The 19635-nt window shown below is 42.4% G+C and overlaps 1 protein-coding gene across 4 annotated transcripts; it reads right to left on the bottom strand.

The window, feature by feature from the left end:
• Positions 1-3790: 3790 nt before the first annotated feature.
• Positions 3791-18013, bottom strand: LOC108110076. 4 transcript variants are annotated; one of them, XM_017218964.2, is made up of 7 exons: positions 17801-18013; positions 17317-17563; positions 11428-15143; positions 11277-11364; positions 8542-8626; positions 7319-7702; positions 3791-5930 (listed from the first exon to the last, which is right to left on the bottom strand). In XM_017218964.2, the coding sequence occupies exons 3-7, from the start codon at positions 14357-14359 to the stop codon at positions 4377-4379; spliced, it is 5043 nt and encodes a 1680-aa protein (XP_017074453.1). In that variant the 5' UTR covers positions 14360-15143; positions 17317-17563; positions 17801-18013; the 3' UTR covers positions 3791-4376. The 4 variants fall into 4 exon arrangements, with proteins under 4 accessions (XP_017074453.1, XP_017074451.1, XP_017074450.1 ...); XM_017218962.2 differs by lacking the exon at positions 7319-7702 and having other exon boundaries at positions 17857-18011; XM_017218961.2 differs by lacking the exon at positions 7319-7702 and having other exon boundaries at positions 17801-18011.
• Between the last annotated feature and the right edge of the window lie 1622 nt (positions 18014-19635).

Below are 19635 nucleotides of genomic sequence, written 5' to 3' on the forward strand. Positions count from 1 at the left end.
TAGTAGGAGGGGGTGAAGGGGTGTAAGGGTAGTTGATAATGACTTTGGTTTTGGGAGCTCGGGAAAATGTCAATTTGATTTTGGGCCGCCCTGCGGCTAGAATAAATTGTATCCAGTCCGTCGATTGCACTGATTGCAGGTTTTGATTTGGCTGAGGGAACAGGATGTGGAGCAGTGAAAAACGTAAATGGGGGAAGGGGAAAGGGAAACCCAATGGGAATGAGAAAATTGCATAATGCTAACCGAAATGTGAAATTATGGCGATCTGCCCAGTTTTTCGCTGCCCAAAACGAACCACAAACGTGATGCTGGTGGCTACCTCCTATGTGTGGGTTAATTTGATTTTAATTATGAACGAGGAAGCGACTAGGAGGAGGCACCCTTTTTTGCGGTTAATCAACTGTCCGTGGCATAAATATTTTGATTGCCGCAAATGCGCCAATGGGCACAAAGGCCAAAAAAGGGCCGGTCCACGGTCCTTATGGCTTTGACAGGCCCGAAAATGAGACGCCACATCGTCGTCGTCGTTGTCGTCGTTGGCGATGCCGCAGAAATGACAATTAAAAATAATTTGAAATGCAGACGGAGAGTTTGGTAGCAGCCACTAGCCCAGAAGGCAAAATGGCAGGCCACATAGCCCGGAGGGCAACCGAAAACCCAGAGTCATAGACATAGACATAGATGGAGATGGAGATGGAGATGAAGCTCGAGAGGAGCAACAGCAGCTGAAGCAGCAACAGCAACAGCAGAAGCAGCGCATTTCATTAAAATTTCAAGTCGACTCAACTTTCGAGCACACACAGGAGGACAGCACTTGACAACAAGAGCCCACCATCACCATCACTAGGACCAGCACCAGCAGCTGCCCTCCATCTAGCCAACACTCCAGCCAACATCTCCTTCATCTCTACATTCCCACAACCTACATCCTTCAGTATCCATCCCCCTCGCTCAACGGAAGCGTCATTTAAAATTAGTAAAAAAGTTAAAGCCCAAACGAAACGAGCAGACAACATGAGCTGGCCCGCAATTAAGTGGAAAGGAAGCCAAGGGTGGTGAGGTTAGTGGTGGGAAAAGACTAGGGGATATCCTGAAATAGGTCTTATCTGCAGATTATTTTTGTCAAAAGAACTTATAGAACTAATTTTAGGATATTTTAAAGGAAATAAACAAGTGGATAAGTACTGGAAAGCTTAGTGCTTCGCTAGTCAAACTTACCTTTTTTATAATTCCCAACTTGTTTTTCCGCTTACGAAGACTTAGTATTAACTTTAAAGGTCTACAATTTAATTTTAAGTCCTAATTTAACCCATGAAATTATCAGATTTTATAGGTAATTACTTCAATGTTAATCTAAACATTCAATTTGAAGTAGATTTTAGATCTTATCCATACCATCAACCTGTCATAGCCACCCAGAAATTCCTTTTGGCATCTACAGGGTAGCATTCCATGCTCATGCCGGTTGTAGGTGATTGTAACCGTTTGCCTCTCAGCTGAAATTCAAAACGTCCAGCCAAGTGCTGGATGCAATTCCGTTTGCCACGCCCTTTTAGGGCCCTCCCTTGGAAGGAGCAACTTGGGCTCCCTGTTTCCTTTCGGCTTCCGCTTCATTGCTTACCAGTTCTCCTCCCCCGCCCCTTTTACACACACACACACACTCATACATATAGACATTGCAGTTTGGGGCCTCTTTACGCCCTCGAATGACGGGGCTTTATGGGTCTTTAACCGAACCAAATCGCCTGAGTGGCTCTGGTTCGGTTCGATTTTATGGTAGCCCGCAAATCGATGGAGTCTGGAGCGTCTGGAAAAAATACACACACATACATACGTACTTGTACAGCCAAAATTAAAAATTCCAAAATGACCTCCCCCCCTCCGACTCCAAAAATGAAAATGCATTTTGCTTGACTTTGCTTTTCGTGTGTATTTCTCATTTTTGGTTTCCTTTTTGCAATCGTTCTTAATATTGAATTTCATTTTATTTTCGGGAAAGTTCCCTCGATTTTCTTACTTTTCTTTATGTTTTCTATTTCTCTCTTTAGCAGGGCCAGAATCTTGCCTAGTTGCCAACTATCGTTAATCGGTAATCGTTAATCGCTTATCGCTTGCCTTTTGCCTTGCTTCTTGAGCTTTCCATTGCCATTCGTTACGCTTCGTTTTCGTTTTCGTTTTTTCCTTTTTGGCTTGCTAATGAATTTTCTTAAACTTTTCACACACACACACATACATACATATCAGTTTTAAGTTAGATTTTCTTTTTCATTTTCTTGTTTTTCTTTTTTGTTTTTTTAATAATAACTTAAGTTTAAATAACAATCACATTTACTTATTCATTTTGTTTTCGTTCGACCCAAAAAAAAATTCTTCACACTTTCTCTTTTTTCTTTTCCTAACTTTTATATTTGATTTACGATTAGTTTTTCTTTTTTGGATTAATTATTAATTAATTAATATATAATATTCATAATATTTTTGTCATTGGCATCGATCATTCGCTTTCGACCATCTCGGGTTTAAAAATTGTCAATAAAACAATTTGAACAAACTTAAACAACAGAAGTGGTTAAATCGTTAGCCAGGGCTTAAGTTCCACCTATAAACGAACCCGATTTATGTTTTTCACTATATAGCATATATATATATATATATATAACCGGGGCTATAGATAATTCCTACTACTTATCAGCTAACGCGCCACTTGCAGTGCACGGACTTTATTTATTTTTCAATCCGTCTTGGCTTATTTTCTAAAGAATTTGTTTTGTTTTTTAAGAGTTTTCGTTTCTATATTTATTCTTTATCAATGCTATATAATATTGGGTTGTATATGATGTGGAGCAGCATATATATATATGTATATATATCGGAAATGTTCACGATCTGCATTCATCTAGTTCTGACAAAGTTAGTTCTTAGTTCCTAACGTTAGCCATTTAGTTCTCATTTGCTTTTGGTAGAGTTGAAGTTCTCACACATACGAAAAAAATATACATATAAGTATATGAGATACCAACTAGGACTATGACTAATTTATCGGTTTAAAAGGTTATATATATATATATGTATATATATATATATATTATCTGCTGTAATCATTGTATAAATTGTTCGTTTGTCTTTGTAAATTGTGTGTTTGTTTTTTTTGGTTGGCTTGCTGCTGTTGCTACAAAAGTTCGGCACATTTGATTTTGTCAAGTGTTGAATTGTGTAATTATCGAAAATTTGAATATCGATATATTAACGATATTTAAGTGTGCTCTATGTCCGGTTAACTAGCTATCTTTTTGCCTTTTTGTGAAATTTGAAAAATCAGAAACTCCTTTTCTCTCTCTTCTTGAAAAAAGGCAAATTGATGCTTTTGAAACCAACTCGGACTTTCTGCCGGATCTCATTGTAATCTTCTCTTTAATCTGTTTAATTTTTTTGCTAATTAAAACTATATAGACGACGTATCCGGACACAGGACACACTTAGCTGTCTCATTTGGACCTATGTATGTCCTACTCGAAACTCAATGCCAAAATTTTCCATTCAAATAAATTTTTCACTACCAATTTATGGCCTTTATAATGCGGTTGTTGGTTTATCGTTTTGTTTCCTTTTTGGCCTTGTTGTCTGTGTAAATAATTAGCCTAATTAATTATGCATCGTTTTACATATCGGTAGTAGTTAGTTACTCTTATTTTTTCTCGCCTCTGTGTATCGCTTTTCATTTATTTTTCATACATATACGGGTACGAGTATATATATATATATAGTTCGTATGCAGATTCTATCGTGTTTGTTTTTCTTTCTTTTTTTTTTGTTTTTGGTTTATTGTAGTTTATAGACATTGAAATACTCGTTAGCTGCACCACCTCCCCCCTCAAAAGTAGATAGAGAGATAGAGATAGAGATAGAGATAGAGAGAGAGAGGTTGTTATGGGTGGACACACAATGGCTGGTTTGTTGTTGGTGGGGAAGTGAAGAAGTGGGGAAGTGGGGCTGCCAGCCGCAAATAGACAAACAATTAATTATGATTTATATTTATATTTATATTAATCGCATTTAATTGTTATTTTTTATTCGTTATATTCGAAAATCAACAAACAGTAAGTGGAAAAAGTTTCTCTCTATTTTAGTGTATATTTAAATTTAAGTTTTTCTTCTTTTAGTTTTTCCTTTCGTTTGGAAACATTTTTTCCTTTTGCCACAGTTTTCTATATTTGTTAGGGTGAAATTTTTTGTCAGTACTTCCTAGTTAAACCTTAATAGCTAGCTAACCTCGGTTCTAAACTCGCTTTCTAACCCAAGCTGATCTCTATGAGATTCGTTTCCGAGATGAAAAAAAAGTCATATCTTCTTACCTGACACCTGGCACCTGGCCTTTCTTAACTGCCATTCACATCGACAACGGCCAGGGCATGTAGGCCATTGGTTAACCCATTGCTGTTGGCATACTGCGTCTGCGATGGCGGTGGGGTGGCTGGTGGCGAGGCGGGTGGTGTCAGGGTGGATGGTGGCTCCTCTGCTGCTGCTGCTGCTGCTGCTGCGGCACCAGTGCTGGTGGTCAACACCGTGACCTTGCCCATACCATTAATGGTGGTTGGTGATCTCTGATCCTCTGGCCTAACGCTAGCTGGCGGTGTACTTTGTGGCTCGAGGAGCGGTGGTGGTGGCGGTGGCGGTGGCAGGCTATCCAGTTGATTGGATTCGATGAGAGTGTAGTCGCCCAGCTCCTTGATCTCCTCCGTGGATGGTGGCGCTGGTAGGCTCATCAGGCTGTCATAGTTACTCTCGGCATCGGGGTTGTTTTCGATTTCTGGTAGATCTTCTGGTTGAGATTCAATGGGTAGTTCGGTTTCCTTTTCGGTTTCGGCTGAGATCTCACTGGGATCTGGTTTTGATTCGGCTTGGACTTCGTCTGGTTTGTCCTCGGACTCCTTTTCGGGCTGTGAGACAAGCTGGACTTGCTCTTCTTGCGGTGGAGAGACTTCAACTGTTGGTGGAGGGACTTCCTCGTTTGGGGGAAGAAGTTCTTCTTTTGGTGGAGGCACTTCCTCTTTTGGTGGAAGAACTTCTTCTTTTTGTGGAAGAACTTCTTCTTTTGGTGGAAGAACTTCCTCTTTTGGTGGAAGAACTTCCTCATCAGAGGGAACTACCTCCCCTTCTTCTTTAGGTGGAACCTCTGTCACATTTTCCGGGACAACAGACTTGTTTTCTGGTGTAGATTCTATCTGCTCTTTAGGTTGAGTTTCCTCTTCCCTTTGGGGAGTAATCTCAGTCACCTTTTCCGGAAGAACTTCTGGTTCTTTTTCCGGGATTGGTGCATCCTTTGCTGACTTACCAACATCCTCAATTGATTTCTTGGATTCTTGACTAGAATCGTTCTCAGTTTGCTCAGGTTGAGCCGACTTCTGTTCCAGTTCCTGTCCTGGATTTTGATTTGGGCTTATCAAGATGGGCTTAGCTGTGGGTGAACTTGTGGCATAGCCCGGCTGTTCGATGACATAGAGTTCCTGGTTGCCATAGGAGTACCTTTTATTAGAGTCATTGGACGAAGTCGAACTGAGATCCGATTGGGAGAGGCCAGTGCGAGCCAGATTAGAGTGAGCTTCGACAACATGCTGAACCAAATCCTCAGCGACATGTTCCTCGGCCTCCTCGATGAGATGCAGTGGAGCCGGATGGCCAGTGGCAAAGTCCTGGGGAGGGGTATGAATCTGTACTTGCTCATGACTGGGTGGCAGAGTTTTATCCATCAAATGTCCCCCATTGGCGGTGGTCATTTTGTTGTTATCAAAGGGCAGTTCGGTGGAGTCCAAGGTTACGCCGGACATATCACCAGTCAGTTGCTTAGAATCGCAGCCACGGGCCACCTCCACCACAAAGACGCCATCCTTGTCCGTATGCATTTTCGTCTCTCGGGCATTTCGTGAGATATCCTGCGAAAAAGTAGAGCAATTTTCATTCAAAAAAGCGATGGGGTTGGGCAGAGGCAGGCAGGCAGAGCCCTATACAAAGCATATTAGTTAGAAAGGTGCAAGTTGCTCACACATCAATACACGCGCACAGCAAGAACAACAACAACAACAATAACAACCAGCTACGACATCAAGGATACACGAGATTGAAGATGGTGAAAAGGTGAAGAGGGGAAAGATCGAGGAGAAAGTGGAGGAGTGAAGAAAAGAGGTTGGAAACGGAGCAGCAGCAGCAGCAGCAGCATCAGCAGAGTGGGGCGACAGAGCGGACAAATCGGTTGGCTGCCATGCGGAAAGTGTCGAAAATTGCATTTGCATACGCTTGTGGCACACACATACGCCCCAAGGATACACCACACACACAGGCACACACTCTAACACACACGCAGGCAGTCGCTTGCTTTTAAGTTGACAAATAGACGACATCGGGCTGTGCTGTTCTTGTTCGGACTCAAATCTGGCCCTCGTTCGCTGTCTCATGGCCCGCAGGTGGCCATTGATGTGCCAGGACCATATCTACCACCCAAGGACATTCAAGGCCGGGACAAATGAACAAATGGGAAAGTGTTTCCCCAAAGTGTCAGAGGTTGTGGCTAGGTGGCAAGGTGTCAAGAGTGTGCGGTAAATAAAGTACTCACTTAAACATAAAAGGAGAAGTGCTGAAGTCCGGGCAAACTCAAATCAAAACTAACAAAGCAGATAAATTAGTAAAAACAATGACTAAGTTAATAACTCAAGCACTGACAGATCATAAATTAAAACCAAACAGCTCATAAAACTAATGGAAAAATGTGATAATTAAAAGGAAAAAACACTAAATAAATCATAAACTAAATGTCAAAGATAGTTTATGGCTAACAGCTGTTCTTAGTTAGCCATTAGACTAGACCAAGGACATCTACAGCCATTCTTAAACCAACAAACTTAATCGAATTTTAAACCAAAGGTGCCAGGAAATAAGATTTATCTTAGCAAGAAGACTCTCTCCTCTAGGTGTATGAAAGTGAAGTAACCAAAAAGTACTTGTTGGATGCAATCGAGGTTTTGAGGATATAAAGCCAAGTCAAAGATGATTGGATAGACATAGGCAGGCACCATAAAACAGACAGCAAACTAACTACTACCACAACATCTAGGAGCAGGCACGGAAACGGGCACGGGCACATCATCCGCTGAAGAGTTTTAACAGAGAGAGAGAGAGACGAGACACACAGTAAGAGAAGAGGAGACATCAAGAATTCTGGAATGATTCCAGAAATGACAGAAACGGTGAGGAGAGAAGACAAGAAAACGGTGGTGGAGGAGGACAACAATGGATACGGATCTGATCGGATGACTAACGAACTTACGTGCCGCTCCTCGGTGACAACAATCAGATGATTATCTTTGAGCGTCATCTTGGTGACAGAGCCACAGGGAGCAAAGCCGCCACTTGAGCCGCCACCAATGATGATGGTAGTAGTGCCACCACTCCCATTCCCATTACCATTCCCCACCTGACCCATCTGACCTGCCACCACCTTACAGCCACCACCCCCTTCGAATCGAAACTCGAGGCACTCTAGACCAGGCGTTAGTAAATGGCCTTGACTGCTGACGCTTGGGGGCGCGATACTAGTAGGAGGTGGGCGGTTAGGCAGCTCTAGGTGTGGTCGTGGTAGTGGGGATGTGGAAATGGTGGCGCTGGCGGATGCAAATGCCGAGCCAAATGATGAGAATGACGACGATTCTGACTGCAAGAGGGAGAAAGAGCGGACTCTGTACTTAACTGGAATGCAATTCACGCACACACACACTTTCCGCCTCTTTCGCACACTCTACGCTCGCACACACACACCATCAAAAAGCTAGAAAATTTCATTACCAGCCAAAGGGAATTCATTTCTAAGTCCAAGACAACCCCCGCCGAGCTTGATTTAAACTTGAACCCTAACCTTCTCTCCGGCAGCAGCTTTTTAGGTCTTATTTGAGATGGCAGTTCTTTGTTTTCTTCTTTAGCTTAATATAATAGTTTTCCATTTTAATTTATAAATAAGTTTAGCTTTGTTTTTAAGAAGAAACTTAAAAGTTATAAATTAAGGTTAATCCTATCACAAATTGATTACAAATTAGTTTGCTTTCTCAAATCACAAATCATAATCCCAAAATATAATATCACCAAACTGGTTAACTTAACCCATTTAAAGCCACCTGATTTTATTAACCCTCCTCAACTTAACTGGCAACCGCAGTATCATCTTTAATTTTCGCCTCCATTTCAGTGGAAACGCAATAAAATTTCCCGCGGAAATTTCAGCCATTGTTTAATTTTCTCGAGAGCTCGAGAAGCAGCAAGTACAGCAGACGAGTGCATCCATGGTGGAGGATGATGGGTAGAAGAAGGGTAGAAGGTTTTCTGAAGACACTCTCTCGCTGTGATGGCACTTGCGTTTAAATTTCAATTTCCATCAGGCGAAGAAAAAGGGGGGGTAGGGTTTTTGTCGATGGTTGTGGGAGGGGATGTAGGGGAGAGGCGTGTTATTCAGGAGATGTTAAGGTGGTAGAAAAGCTGAATATTTTGCTATGAACTCACCTCGTGCTTGGAGTCCTGGCCCTGTTCGCTGTCATCGCCTTGGGCGCCACCCGAGCCTGGTCCTCCATTTTTGCTCAACACATACCTGTGAAAAACGTAAAGAAAAGATAAAAAGAGAGAGAGAGAGTGAGACACAGAGGGTTAGTGTGAGAGTTGGTGTCTTTTTGGGCCAAAGGCGGCCAAAGTTGTTAAGCAGTCGATGGCTTGCCGCAGCTTTTGGGCGCCCCTCGTCTTCTTCTTCTTATTCGGCCAGAGAGTTTCAAAATCCAATGCATTTCTAATGATGCCGCGACTTGAAATTAACATTTTGTTGCCTACTTTGCGGCTGCCTGCAATCACCTAGCCCAGGCCCATACTTTGACTTAATAATAAGTGCCAAGCACACCAAGGGATTGCGCTGCCTAGGCCTTCGAGCCTTTAAATCTGATTACGAAAATCTACAAATTAATCAAATTTGAAATTTTAAAACAAATGGGTATATATACCCCCATATAATCTGCAAACTTTTTAAGGTCAGAGATATTATCTTCTGTTAATGCCTTGATGCTACGAAAAATTCGTTTTGTAAAGTGCCATAAATATTAGAAAGTTCCATGAGCGACTGCCAGTGGAGTATCTTAGAGCTGTCCCAAGAGCAAAACCATTGTCCTGTGGCCCAGGACTCTAGGACTCGTAATGCTATTGGCACTCAACAAATTTCAAGTTGGAAAGCCGCCGAAACGAGCCACACGCACAACTAATTTCTCGTCTCAAGAGTTTATTGTGCAATTTCCTTCCAGACAACACATATATATATATATACAGATATATATACCCACCCAATGTCCTGCCTGGCAGATGGGAATAAGGCAAATAAATTGTGTGTTTCCTTTTTATTTTGACGCTGGCTTTTCACGGCACCTTACTTTTTTTTTTTTGGTTTCTTTCTGTTTGACGGGTTTGGGGGAACAACATTCCGAGGGTGAGCAACAAACTGGCAACGTTTGCGGTTGCCATTTGCCGGTTTATGCGTTTTTCCTGCGGCAGCCGAAAAGCGGGAAAATCGTGTGGGGGAGACAAAAAAAGAAGCTCTGGAAAGCAGGGATCACCTTCCTCAAGAACAGCTGCCTTGTTAGCTTCTGGCATCTACATCATCTGGGAATGTGGATGAGAGCGAGACAGAGCTACGTGTGAGTGTGTCTGTTTTGCTGTTGTGTGCGTGTGCGGCGACTTCCGTTTCCGGCCTCGACGATTCTCGATTCCGCAGCGTTGATTTGTGGCGCCCTCAGTTTTTCTCGGAGCTCCCCATCAACCTGACACTCCCAGCTGCCCCTTCCCAAACCTTCCTTCTCCCGTTTTCATTTTGTTTGGCATTTAGTGCCCAGCAAATATATGTGTACACTGGGAGAAATAGTAGGTGGGTCTTTGAGGTTGTTAATTAGAAATGTTTTTAGCAGAAATTTTAACTTTTACTTAATAATTATTAAGTTCTCAGCCTGAATTAGTAGCTTGGAATATGTTCTTAATTAATCCTTTATTTATCCTTTTTTCTCATTGTGTATATTTATATATATATATATATATAAATCCGCATCTAGAGAAACAGCAGCTTCCCCAAGCAGCTTTCAACCCAATTCGTGGCGTGCCCAAGATTTATGTATGGGCCAGACTGCGGGCGATAAAGGATGTGCGCGTCCCTGGCATTGCTCTCAAATTTCCACTCAGCCACCAGAGGCACCCAACCAAACACCTCCCCCCCACACCAGCACCACCACTCCGTCACAGATTTGTCAATGTTTTGTTGCTATTTCTGCTTGTCTGTCGCTGGCAATGCGAATGAGAAATAAAACGCCACGAATGAAGCTGATAAATGCGATTTGCCACGCCTTGCCTGCAGCGAGTGCCGCCGCAGGGGGGGCGAGGTAGAGTAAGAGTGTGGGATGGTAGCTCTGATGATGAGATGGTGGATTTCCGGGGGTCAGGTGGGGTGGTTGCCTCGAGCAAATTGCTTTAGATTGAGTGCATTCTTATGCCATGCGTGGGTCGGCGCTCAAAAGTAGGCAACAAATTTCAACCAGGCGAATCCTTGAAATGAAGGTTTTAGACGGGATCAGATTAGGGTTGCCTGCCACTCAGGGAGGACTCCATATCCAGCAACCAGCATCCACCACATTCACATCTGTTGTCTTTCTTCTTTTAAGGTGGTCTTAGCCCCCGCCCCCCCCTCAGCTCATCCCCCCAACGTCGCTGCTTCCTCGCAATTTCTTGCAATTATTTTTGATTTGTGTGGAACATTGGCGTCTAAGCTGATTAAGCGCCACACGAGGCGTAACCAATTAGCTCGACCAAATGGCTAAGGAGTCTAGAATAAGAGACCATACTGTCTGGGTACAGTTGGCCCTAGGAATGACAGTTTATCTCGGTGAGGGGGTGGGAAGTTTGTGGTTGAGGTTAAGCCAGCGATGGTTACTTTTTTTTCCCTTTTAAGATGGTTCGATTGTTATCAGAGGGCTTATTTTTGGGGTGCAAGTTTGTTTTATTTACTTGAGGAAAAGGTCTTTACGGCCAGAATTTCTTTAAGATTTATGTTTTTTGGTGTAACCAGACCATATTATGGCCTTTTGTGACTATTTTTCTAACATATCAGTGAAGTTTCTCTGCGGTTTCTTAAGATTTTAAGTTTCCCTAGTCATCCTATCTTCTGGATTTCTTTTCTACTAAAAGTAGTCTAGTATAGTCTATATAGTATTACTTACTTGATAGCGCAGTACATAGAAACTAGTAGAGCTGAAGGCAGGATAACAATTATGAGACCCATTGAGACAGCAAAAAGATTGAAGAAACCTAAAATGAAAAGTTTGTTAAAAAAAAAGAGTTTCCCAGCCAAATGCCAAAACTTTAACTCACCATCATAATCAGCCAAAGGATCATCCGATAGAGCAGTGGCATTAGCAGACCTGCCACTGCCACTGGCCAGCAAAGGAGCCATTGCCGAGGCAGAACCCGAACCCGATCCCGATCCCGATCCCGATCCCGAACCAGATCCACTATCATAACGCTGAAGAAGCGTGGCATTAACCATCTCCGCCACGGGAAGTTGTTCGCGATGCAAGTGGTTGGCAGACTGATGATAAGGCTGATGGCTCAAGCCATGACCTACACCCACCTGCAGCTGGCGGTGGGCGGGACTCTCAAAGGGATAAGAACCTTCGACGCCATCAAAACCACCGCCAGCGCCATCATCAATTAGATCACCACCATACTGAATGGAACTCTCGATTACATCCGGTTCACTATCAATGCTGTTGCTCTGGATGTCATTCTCGTAGATGCCGATACCATTCTGACCCATTCCCAGTTCACCGGGCATATAGTCGATCTCCTTGAGCTCGATCTGTGGCGGTAGTTCCCCGATCACTGGCACTCCAATGGCCAAATCGGGCAGTACTGCTGGCTGAATGATGATATCCTGCTGCTGTGGCGGTTGGGCAGTGCTGCTCCAGCTTTGCGGCTGTTGCTCCACCTCGATAACGGACTCACCCACATAGGTGACGTCCAACGGTGGGGCACCATCGCCACTGTTCGACGAAGAGCTGCGGAAGATCTTCAGAGAATCGGTACTGTGGTGCAGTGGTGATAGAATGATATCCTCATCGGGTTGCTGGGATTGCTGTTTCTGTTGCTGGGAATCCATCACATAGCTGGCCGGGAAGAATTGATTCTCCAGCTGGAACTTGCGCTGCTGTTCACCCACTGGACCCTGGGTGGGCAGCGATTCACCCACCTTGACTTCCGTGTTGGAAATATAGAAGATTGTATCCGAATCACGATCGATGATAGGTTTTCGTGGTGGTGGTGGCGGCGGTGGAGGTGGCGGACGTGGCACTGAACCACCACCGTCCTTCAGGTCGGCCATGAAGAGCTCATCGGCATCTTGAACGGACTGGGGTGGTCGAACGGGTGGAGGTGGTGCAGCAGCTGCATCGGAATTGCGGAAAGTGAAGATCGGATTAATGTGTTCACCACTCGCTGAAGAGGATGAACCACCCGATTCCGAGCTGCTATTGTCCGCACCACTGTCAATGATCTCCACGACTAGGATTTCATCGCCTGGTTTTCCTGGTTTCTCAGCCACCAAGGAAGGCTGGCGATAGGAGAACTCCAGATCCTCACTTTCGCTGCCAAAGGCCTCTGAGACATTGATGTGGATCTCGATGGCCGCTGGTTCTGGCTTGCCCAATGCTGCACCACTAGCACCACCCGATGCTGGTTGGGTAGACACATCCGCTCGATCGATCACGTACTGGGTGAACCGCTCCTGCGGCATTGACATCTCGTGCGGCGGCTTGGTGGTGCCAAGTTCCACGGGACTCTGTGGTGGTGCATAGAAACCTTCGCTGTCGCGGAAATTCGTTGAAGCCACAATGGAATCCACCGTCGAGTCATAGACTTCGATTTGTATGTCCGAGATCTTGGACTCAGTGCGAGGTGGCGGGAGAAGAAGTTCTGCACCACCAACAACGAGATTGTTATTAGTGGGCAGACGGGTGGTGCTGGTCTGCAGTTCGGGTACCTGGAAAACGGTGGTGGAGAGCACTGAGGCAGCTCCTAAGGGTGGGGCATGAGTGGTGCTGGTCTCGGAAATCTGCTCGAGCAGTGCTGTGGGCGCCAATATCTCCACCAAGCGGCCGTTCTTTAACTGGCTCTCAACCGAAGCCACATGCTGGTGGTTAACTGGCTGTGGTTTCTTTAGAGGATGCACCACACTGAAGGTTTTCTCGCCCATAAAGATAGGTCCCAGATAGCCATTGTGTACGGGCAGCAGGGGTGTGACCACTGGTGATGATGCTTTGGTGGTGGTACTAGCGGTAGTAGTAGTGGTGGTGGTTGTGGTGGTGCTGCTCGTTGTGGGTATCCTTTCCATTTCCGTTTCAATGGTGGTCGTGGCCACTGTGGTTGTGGGGAAATGCTGCTGCTGCAGCTGCTTCTTTTTGGTCAGCTTAAGGCCATCGTGTCCGCTGTCCAATGGTGGTGCAATAGTATGCTCCAAGTCCAAGAGCTGCATCACTTGCAAGTCTTCTTTGTTTTCTAAGAGTGCCGTTGTCTCCTCGTTTACTGGGGATGGCCTTTCAGTGGTGCTGGTTCTTTGTGTTTCGTTGGTTGCTTTTGGTTTTTCAGTGGTGCTGATACTAGCAGTGGTGCTGCTTCCTTCAGTGGTGCTTCCTTCAGTGGTGCTTCGTTCTATGGTGCTACTTTTGGTAAAGCTACCTTTAGTGGTACGTCGTTGAGTGCTGCTACTTTCAGTGGTGATGCTTCTTTCAGTGGTGCTGCTACTTTCAGTGGTGCTGCTACCTTCAGTTGTGCTTCTACTTTCAGTGGTGCTTCTACTTTCAGTGGGGCTACTCTTGGTAGGAATACTTGCAGTGGTGCTTCTACTTTCAGTGCTGCTTCTTTGAGTGCTGCTCCTTTCAGTGCTACTTCCTTCAGTGGTGCTTATTGCAGATGTTTCCGTTTTAGTGGTTGGCACTTCTTTGTCCACCTGCACCTGATCAGTGGCTCTTGGCATCTCTGTGGTGGTGCTAGTGCTAGGCATTGCTGCTGCCTTAGTCATAGCCAGTGGAGCATGTTTCCCGCCTCTGGTGGTGCTCGCCTCCACAAGCGTGGGCGTATTGCCCTGCACTCCGATTTCCAGATGGTGGTAGTGGTGGTGTTGCTGTTGCTGCGGTTCCTTTTGCCCCGCCACTGTGGGCGCCGCCCAGCCACCACTAGTCAAAGTGGTGGTTAACAGTAGCAACATCCAGATGGCGCCACGTCGCCTAACGCCCACTGAAGACGACATGTTGCTGCCGGGTATGTTGGCAGCTGCCTCTGTCTCTTTCTTCTTATATTCTGAGAAGATGAAAATGAAGAATCTTCTACGATTTTTCCACTTCTAGTTTGGCTGCTCCTGTTTTGTTATGTAAATTCAGTTTTGATTCTGCTTTGCTAGTGAAAAATCTTTTCGCTGTTGCAGTTGCTGTTGCTGCAGTTGCTGTTGCTGCGGTTGCCTTTGGCACTTAATTTCCCCCTTCGCTCAGCTTGTTGTTGGCACTTGGCATTGTGTTTTGGCTCTTGAAACTGCAACTCGGCAACGTCGTCATCTTCGTCTGCATCAACAGCATCGTCGTCATCGTCATCATCATCATTGTCATTATCATCGTTATCATCATCGGCGTTGCCGTGCAACGTGGCTGCAGGTTTCATTCATGTTGCTATTGCTGTTGCCGATGTTGCTGCTATTGTTATTGCTGCTGCTGTTGCTGCTGCTGTTGTCGCTGCGGCCATTTTCTGCGGCAGCAGCGACGCTTCAACCGCTGCTCACTGCCGGCGGCGTCCTCGTCGTGGTCTTTGTTGGCTTAAAAATATATATGCACTGCACGAAAAAAAGTGATGGTAGTTGTGTAGGAAGAGACGACGAATCCTTTTCTTTTTTCCCCCTTTTTTTCCAGCACTTAATGGGCTGTGTGTTGCAGCTTTAATCGAAGTTGTTGCAACTGCAATATCTTCTTTTTGACTGCAGCCTCTTTCGATTTGTTTCTTCTTCGGTTTCCTTTTGATTTATTTCCACGTCGCTTCGATGCATCCTGAATGGAAATGAAATTTGAAATAACGAAATCGGCAGATGCAACAATTTAAGTTGTTGTTGTTGCTGCCGCTGCATCGCATTGCATTGGAAAATCCAATGAAACTAATGAAGCAACAGCAACAGCAATACAGCAAAGGAAAGGAAAATGTGAAAAGTGTGTTGTTGCCAAGATGCAAGGATGTTTGAAACAATGGTAGAGTAGGGAAATAATAAGAAAAGGAAAATAAAAGGGAAAATAAAGGAAAACAAGTAAGGAAGGAATAAAACTAGAGAAAAACAAGCTAAGAGACCTTGAAAGTTTCTTTAAGGATGTTAAGTGCTCGTTGGAGTGACTTTTAACTGTGATTTTTCTATTAAAATAACTTAAACTTAAACATCTGTTTTATAGAAATATAGAAAATACATAAATTATTGCTTGAAAACTTAACAAAATGATGCAAAAACCAAATTATACTCGTAGTTGCCTTCTCTTTAAAAACTTTCTAAGACTCATTCTCCATACTTTATACCTCCCTTTCTATCCATCAAACTTAGACCTATTGCAGCCTGAAAAACTAGCTAATAAAACCCTTGAAATTGCTAACCAAATTGCCACCACTCCCTAGGAAAATTCCAAAACTAAGAAGGTTAGCGACCCGTTGAGTACTTCATCATCAATCAAGACCCCTTCTGCTGCTGCTGCTGCCCTTTGAATTCCCTAGAAATGTTGGCCAAATTCATGGCATACTTTTCGGCGTCAGATCTAAGAAGAAAAACACCGCAAGAAAAAAAAAACTGTTGCTGGGCTGGGCTGTCTTTATTTAATTTAGTCAACTGACCAAAGAATATGCAGCAGGAAGTTTTTGGGGGAGTTAAAAATTAAGGTAAACCCCGGTGCCTTCGTACCCTTTGAACCCTTTTTCGGTGTTGCGGTGCGGTGTTTGCGGGGGTAGGAGGGTAGACCAGGACCATGCAAATTAAATATAAAGCCTACAAAATGATTCGATTTCACAGCCCTGACCCAGAGATCCCAGAGAAAAAAGGTTGATTCCAAGGAATAAAAAGGGGGGGAGTAGAAATGGGTTAAAAACCACAGGCGGGTGGGGTTGGGGGTCGGTCACAAAAGCTTTCAATTCGCTCATCATCATGGTTATCGTAACAAGTTGCTTATCATCGCAGCAGCAGCAGCAGCACCATCACTGAACCAGCCTTTGACCCTTCATTTTTCGCAACTATTGTGGGTAAGGAACATCAAAGGGCAAAGGGAAAACTTTGTGGCTGTGGAAAAACAAATGGAAGCAAAAGAGGCGCCACACAAAAGGCGGAAAAGCGTACTAAAGGCGTTGATAATAGGGGAGCAGCCAGTAATGATATGGAAGGGAAATCTATAAATATAGAAATTCACATGCTATGCACTGGTAGAAAAGGAGGTTAGAGACTTTCTTTAAGCTAAAAGGTGGATAAATGAAACAAAGGTCGATGGAAGTTTAATGCTGGTTTTAACTTTAAAGTCTTTTATTTTTGACTTAGGGCATACCCATTTTCTTTTATCACTAAATAAGCTAATAAAAGTCTATATAATATATTAAATAAATCAAGTTAAGTGGCTTTATAGATATAAACTTCTTTAAACTCATAAATTTGTTCTTTAATATCTTTTAAGAATCTCAATTAAGAAGTATTTTATGGTTAAAATGTAGGAAATAGTTAAGAAATGACAAGAATTAGTTCTGGTCATTTTTAAACTATTTTCTACATAATTTACACTTATAAATTCACTTAAGTTATAAGATAAGTTATAAGTCTATAATGTAGAAAATGCCTAGCAAGGTGCTAAAACTATTTCTGTTAAGCACAAAAACTGATTAACTTCCTTTTAGCGCCTCAAAACCCAACTAAGAGTCTAAAACTGCAATGAAAATTCATGAGTTACAACCACTTAACCGCCCTAGAGGAACCCTTACTAACTTAACTAACATATATAATTAAAAATTAAACAAATAGTTCAACACTAAAACATTAAAACCCATCAAAACTTAAGTAACAATAATATTTAATTCCCTCAAAACAAACGAAAACCTAAGACAACACCTCGACTAGTTAAGTAAACAAAAATAACAAAAGTCTCGTCGCCAAGTTCTTAATTTGACAGTAAACATATTTCTGTTTATATGTACAAGAACCAAACTCACCGCCGGGCTATAGTTATATATATCTCCTGATACCGATTCCAATTTCTATTCCGCTCGCCCCGCAAGGTAATCCAAGGGTCCTTGCAGAGCCCAAAACTTTTCGCACTTTTCTCTTGACTTAATTTTCCGATTCCCACGAGTCACTTTAAAATGTTTTTTATTTTCGTTTTAAATATTCACACTTAAGTTGAGTTTATTTAGAGGTTTTTCTTTCTTGTTTTTTTTTAAAGTTCAAACACTGTGGACACTGCAAAAAATTAAGCAAAAAAACAGGACTAGAAAGGGGGCTTATACACCGAGAGAAACTGCAACTTAGTTCATTATTTTAGGGGCAATAACAATGGTTGTGAGAGAGAAACGGGCGCCAAATTTTGGTAGGATTTCTGAGGAAACTTAAAGGATTGTAAAGATGTAAGGATGTAAGGAATGTAAGGGGGGAGGTGGTAGTACTTAAGAGGAAGGGAAGGCGAGATTGTAGACTCACAACTCTTAGACTAGAAAAATTTAACCCGCTGTTGAGGCTGTGTTTCGACGGCTAACTTTGTTGATTTCTTTTCTCGTTCAGCTGCTGCTGGTTACTGCTGCATCCTTTTGCTCCGAAAACCGCACGCAAACTGCGCAAAATTCAAAGCATCCTTTGCCTTAAAGGACACTCGACGGCATGAATTCCTCGTGATTTTTCACGAATCCTCCCCACGAACTTCGGCTGAACAGCCGAAAGTCACGGCAAAAGTATTGGTTAACGCGGCGAAATGGGCTATGGAGAGTTTGGAGAGTTTTGTTTAACAGCTGTTTGGTGGGTTTGTGTCAAGGGTAAGAGTAGGGCTGCTAACTTGTAAGGAAGTGAAAGCTTTTTTTGAAATTTAAAATTTGGCTTTTGTTAAAAATTTATTGCCAAATTTTTTATATTTTTTATTATTTTTATTGAAACTTTAAGTTTGTTTCAAAATTTAATTGTTTTTTCAAAAATGCATTGGCAAGTTTGCTAAATTCTAAAAGAAAATTTAAATATTGATTTATGACCTTTTCTAAGCCTATAATTAACATGGTTTTGTATAAATTTAAGATATTGGCTAAGTAGTTGCTAAGTTTAGTGATATATTAAACCTTAAAATAGGAGAATATATTGTAAATTAAGTTAATTACTAACTTAAGACCTCTTTTTCAAGCTTTAGATGAAAGAATATTTTAAATTTGATTTTTTAAGAACTTTCAATGCTTAAAATCTTATAAAATTATATTGATTTTATATAACATTACCTCAAAACTAATAAAACAAATATTTTAGTATCTTTAAACTTAAATGGTTTTATGGGAAAATTATGAAAAAATCGCAAACTTAACTTAAATGCTATTAAAAAGTTTTTCACATAAGAATTATTGTGAAAAATGCATTTTCTTCTTAATTATAAACTTCTCTAAACTAAGTATATTTCTTATTTATATTATATATATATATAAGAACTAAGAAATTATACATAAACTAAGTAAGAATAATAATGTATATTTAGGAAGGTAAAAGAGGCCTAGCTACTTGAGTCATCGGTTTCCAAAATCTTTCTTATTAGTTTGATTATTACCTTTAATTACTAATACTTTATTTATAAACTTATTAAATCTAAAAAATAAATACCTTATTTCCCTATGTCTTGTCATCTAGAACCGCTAACCCTAACCAAATGCTGTTAAATAAAGCTTAAACTTCTTCAAAATAAACATTTTCCCTGAATTTCTTGGAATAATTCCAAAGGCAATACCTGAACATTGCATTCCTTGCCCATTGCCTGGGCCAAAAATATTTGCATATGGTCTTCATATATATACTCGCTTAAAGCCATTTGATCATGCAACACGCATGATAATTATTCCCATAAATAATTCGCCATTGGATTACGTAAACATTTTCAAATTTCGAGTCGCTGTCTTTGGGATCTTGGATCTTTCTTCTGGATTGGCATGCAAACTTCTTTCTTGTTTTTTCTTTCTTTCTTTGTTGTTGTTGTTGTTGTTTATGTTGTTGTTGTTGTTATTGTTGCCTACGCAATGGAATTCGAGGCGAGTCCCCGCGGGCGACACTCCCAAATGTCTTGGCTTGGATTTAAGTTGGACTCCGGCACCCGACTCTATCTCCGGCTCCCGTCTCCATCTCATCTTTGATGGGCGGTTAAATAGTGGACGTCGCCAATCTAATGCCAGGCACCGTTCGTTCGATTTCGGATTTCGACTTGGTTCGACGTGGACTTGGACAGATGTCAATTCCCAAATTTCGCTACTTCTATGCACTGAGAGGTGGAATTTTTGTAGTTAAATTTGTTTTTC

Source organism: Drosophila eugracilis, unplaced genomic scaffold (assembly GCF_018153835.1).
Source record: "Drosophila eugracilis isolate 14026-0451.02 unplaced genomic scaffold, ASM1815383v1 contig_1858, whole genome shotgun sequence".
In the NCBI taxonomy this organism is placed as follows: Eukaryota; Metazoa; Arthropoda; class Insecta; order Diptera; family Drosophilidae; genus Drosophila; species Drosophila eugracilis.

What these genes read in the sequence shown, in the direction of transcription:
- LOC108110076 (XM_017218964.2), bottom strand. Translation starts at nt 14,359, where the DNA reads ATGTCGTCTTCAGTGGGCGTTAGGCGACGTGGCGCCATCTGGATGTTG. An exon ending in TCTATGTACTGCGCTATCAA is followed by an intron (nt 8,627 to 11,276) that starts GTAAGTAATACT and finishes CGTTTTTCACAG; the next exon opens with GTATGTGTTGAGCAAAAATG. An exon ending in GCCAGGACTCCAAGCACGAG is followed by an intron (nt 7,703 to 8,541) that starts GTGAGTTCATAG and finishes TCCCTCTTGCAG; the next exon opens with TCAGAATCGTCGTCATTCTC.